General features: G+C 35.8%; 1 protein-coding gene across 1 annotated transcript; it reads right to left on the reverse strand.

Moving 5' to 3' along the window:
* Positions 1–1,635: 1,635 nt before the first annotated feature.
* On the reverse strand, positions 1,636–3,995 carry LOC121238076 (ABC transporter G family member 23). The gene has a single exon (XM_041134934.1). It carries the CDS (start codon positions 3,978–3,980, stop codon positions 1,878–1,880), a length of 2,103 nt encoding a protein of 700 aa, XP_040990868.1. The 5' UTR covers positions 3,981–3,995; the 3' UTR covers positions 1,636–1,877.
* Between the last annotated feature and the right edge of the window lie 597 nt (positions 3,996–4,592).

The following is a 4,592-nucleotide window of genomic DNA, read 5'->3' on the forward strand; positions in this document are numbered from 1 at the left end:
TAATAAATCTGTAGTTAAATTACTAGATGGTCATTCTTCCAGCTGAGTTGTAATGTATCATTTTGTAATTTTAGAAGCAGTTATTCTTAGCTGTATAGTGCTGGTACAATGCTGTAAAGATTCTTTAATTTGTTAAGTTTGTTGGTCTACTTTTAGTATAAAGCAGCAACACTTTGTAAAATTTTTTTGATATCAATCGAATGCAGTAGCATCCTTTCATCCAATTTTCCTCTGCACTCTTTGCTTTTATTTTTTGCTATTCTTACAATAATAGTAGTAGAAGATGGTGGATATGTACGAGCTGAGAGAAGGGTCAAGGGGTGGGTAGGTAGGAATGAATAGTAAAGGGAGATGGGCAGTAGGTGTGGAAGACGAAAGGACAGAGGTGAAAAGAAAACTCTCCTAACTTCCGTGTAGAGGGTGTGGAGGGACACGTTATATTTTTTTTTTTTTTGAGAGGAATGATATTTATAATTATAGAATATATATATAATTTTATTTTAAAAAAATGAGTAAATATTAGATACACATGAAAAAAAAAATTCTTAATAATAGACTATTTTTTAAAAAAATAAATAGGTAATACTTACGTAACTCATAATTATATTGACATTACTTATTTGGGATTACTTGGTTGCTAAGCTATCCAAGCCACCTCCATGTTGGCCCGCCCCATCATGGCCACCATTGCCTGGCCCATGGAAGCTGCCCTTGAAGGTGGCTTAATTTGAGCAGGCCTCCTATATATGGTGCAATCAGGTGGCGTGAGGTTTCTATTAGATCTTTTCTTTTTTAATGTTTTATATCTTCGTTATGCTGTTATTATTAGGTTTTGTTCTTAAAATTTTATCTTTTTAACTATCTTTTCTATATTCTGACTTTTTTCAATTTTTTTTTTTCAATTTGGCAGTTATCCTTTTCATTTTTTTGACTTTTAAATAAATTTTTATTCCTTATACTATTTAAGTTTTCTTTTTCTTTTTTAAATGATTGTCTCATTGTCTTCCTTTTTTGTTTATAATTATTTATTACATTTTCTGTTTGTAATGTTATTTTTAGTTTTGGGCTTTTCTTTTTAATAAATTTTTAAAACTATTTATAGTTTGAAAAAATCTACACAACCTCCTACTATTCACACAACCTCCCCACACCATACTTTTTTTAATTTTTATTATTTTTTCTTTTATCAAATATTTAATATATAAATAATAAATAGAAAAATTGAATTAGTTTAAAAAGAATAAACTCAAAAAAAAAATTAAAAAAATATTAAAAAATTTAAAAATTTAAAAAAAATGTGGTGTATGGAGATTGAGAGGTTGTATAGCATTGCTTGTCAGATTTAACAAATCTCACATTCTGTCTTAAGACGGAATTAAACAACCTCACACTTCGTCTAAGACGAAGTAGAGGATATACTTTATGGACAAAAATTTAAGAGATTGTATCAACCAAATAATTTAAATTTATAATTAAAGTGATTTTAAGGATATTTAAGTACCTTTTAAGCCTTTAAATCCTTAGACAACTCCAAACAGACCCTGTCACGATGGCGTACTAAAATGCGAGATATGATATGTGAAAAGATAAAACCAAAGGAGTTTGTTGCGAGATGATGAGAATTCAAAGACCGTACAATTCTGCTAGAGCAAACAGATTTTGTTACTTAAATTTTGATCTATTTTGTACCATTTATTGATATGAATACTGAAATATGATAATTAGTGAAACTCCTAGATGAAACTTACATCTTCCCCGGATTACAATATCACCAGTATTTCAAACATTTTTTTTACAACCCTTAAAAAGAGAATTTTTTCCCAAGTGCAGGAAAGCCATCTTCATATGGCAGGTGTTTGTAGTGATGATTTATAGCATCATATTGTAGTATTGGAAACTCTTCGAGAAAGAATTATCCAACAAAGAAGACGATAGAACAGAAAGAAGCAAAGCATTATGCCCACATTCATCCACCTTGTGTCCTTGTCGAGTCCTCTGCTCTTCAAGACATCGATTCCTGTCAGCAAACACTTGGAATGATCTTGAGCCTGCCAAGAGAAACACTCACTTCTCACACTCCAATACTCGTTTGTGAGAAGTGAATCCAATGGGTATCTATAGAGGGAAACATAGTACATAAAGAGCCAATATTTTGGGATGCTTTCTTTTGGAATGAAGTAGCCAGAGAAGAGGAAGAAGGCTCCAAGAACAGTGCAGATGAGAGAATTTCCTGAGATGAAATCTGGCGAGACTGCGCTTAAGAAGAGCACTAGCGAGCTAGCCATCAACACAATAAGCCAGACAATGAAAGTGAAAAATGCAAATGCAGTGACTGAAGGATTGAGCCCTACAAGCCAGTATACTGGAGTTGCAAAAAGAACAGCCACCACAAATAAGAATGGCAGAAATATTATTGTATTGGCAATCATGTAGGAGGATGTCCTGTAGGCACCCCTTGAGGCTTCCTTCATCAAAACACGCCTCTCTTGGAGGTATATTGGAAGAGCTTCGACTGTGGAAGAAAGAAGAAAACTAAGACTGAATGCAAATAGGCCCAACCTTTCAGCCACACCTCCTTCATCTCTTCTCACTTTCATGTATACGCTTCCCAACCCAAATCCCCCCACAATGGCTTGCATTGTTCTCGCCAAGAACAGCTGCTTTGTTCTGTAGATGATTTTCCAAAATCTTGAGCAAAGAAACATAATCTCAAACCAAATGGAGAAGTAACTAGTAAATGTCTGTCTGCTATCATGGTGTTGTCCGAGTACTCTCTCCATCTCCCCCTCTGGAAAGATAGAGAGGGAATAAGGCTCCTTCTCTTGTACACTAGACAAGGGAGTTTTCAAATAAGAATCCTCCAGTGAACCTGTAATTTCCATGGCGAATTCTATGGCATTTAGCTGCAATGGAATTTCATATCCCAATTTATTTATAGCTTCCTCGAGTGATTCAAGGCTACCATTGTGGACAACTGAACCACGAGAGAGGATCAAGAAGTTTGGAATGAATTGAAGGATTCTATAGCTCGGTTGGTGGATAGATAGAATCACTGTTCTTCCCTTCCCTTTCGCCATTGAAGAAAGGAGCTCAATCACTTGGAGTGCCGAACTGCTATCTAGGCCTGAAGTTGGCTCATCCAGGAGCAAAATTGGAGGGTCATGAATCATGTCAACTCCAATGGATACCCTTTTCCTCTCTCCACCAGATATCCCTCTGTTCTCTTCATCTCCCACAAAACTATCTGCTACATGCAGAAGACCGAGGTCTTGCATCAAGCTCTCCACCCTTGCTTCTTTTTCTCTAGCATTCATTTCTCTGAGCTTAAACTTGGCGCTGAACATTAGCGTTTCCTTTACGGTGAGTAAAGGAAGCAGATTATCTTCTTGGGCCACAAACCCACAAATCTTCCGCAAGAGAGCTGGACTGCTAATGTTGTGACCATTGATTGAGATGCTTTTCGGGTCGAATTCATTTTCCTTCACCCTTCCTGATATTAGTCTGAGCAAAGTAGATTTCCCAGTTCCACTCGGCCCAACAATGGCAAGAATTTCTGAACTCCTTGCAACAAAGGAGACGGACTTGAGTATGTTGACGGGCTTAGGCTTTTGTAACAGGTGACAAAATGAGTTAGCAAGAAACCTATGTGGGTGGATAGCATAGGAAAGATTTCTCACAGTTGTAAGTCTGCAAGTTGTTTTGGATTTTTGTGATGGTTGCGGGGGTGAGTGATAGAAACAAGAGGAAGCAGTGCTGGATTCTTCTTGGGAATCCGAATTTGAAAAGAGCATCAAAGAATCGTCTTCAATGGTTTGTTTCTGAAAGCAAACAGCCATTGTTCTGAGCTTAATTCTCAGTAGGGGAAGTGCATCAGAAAGGAGGTGGTGGAGGCTTTCAAGTGCAGAAAACTCAATACTGTAGAAATGGGAGTTAGAACAACCAAGAAGATATATAGATATAAAAGGTTCCCTTTTCTCCATTTTGACACACCTATAACTGCCATTTGAATCATTCAAGTGCTTTGCCAGAGTTATTCTAGTCAAGCTTCTCGGATCACCAAACTCTGCCAACCACTTACCACCAGCCTCACCAGCACCATATCAACTTCTTTTATTCTGCCATTTGACTGCCATGATCTTCCAAAATCTTGAGTATAGAAACATTATATCAAACCAAAGGGAGAAGTAACCAGTAAAACTTGATATTGTGCAGCTTAGTTCAATCAGAACCGTTGGGATGAATGAAAAATAGGAAATGTGACACATCGAAACATTGAAAGTAACGCAAGAGTTGTGTTGTGTAGTTGACATGGTATATGCAATTAAAGTAGCTTTTCAGAGAAGGCTGACAACTCATGGAAACGTGTGCTGATATTTTGACAGATTTTACGTACCTAAACGAACTATTTTTGGGTTCTTTCAGAGAAGCTGAAGTCATGGCACATCTCGAGAAGGAAAATGATGGGTCACTATTCTTTTATTATTTATTTATTATTTATTTTATTTTATTTAATAATTAAAAAAATGATTATTAATAAAATTATATATTTTTTTAATTTTTTTAATAGTTAAAGATGTTAAAAAAATACTTAA

The sequence above is a fragment of the Juglans microcarpa x Juglans regia genome, chromosome 7D, assembly GCF_004785595.1.
Source record: "Juglans microcarpa x Juglans regia isolate MS1-56 chromosome 7D, Jm3101_v1.0, whole genome shotgun sequence".
NCBI classification, from domain to species: domain Eukaryota; kingdom Viridiplantae; phylum Streptophyta; class Magnoliopsida; order Fagales; family Juglandaceae; genus Juglans; species Juglans microcarpa x Juglans regia.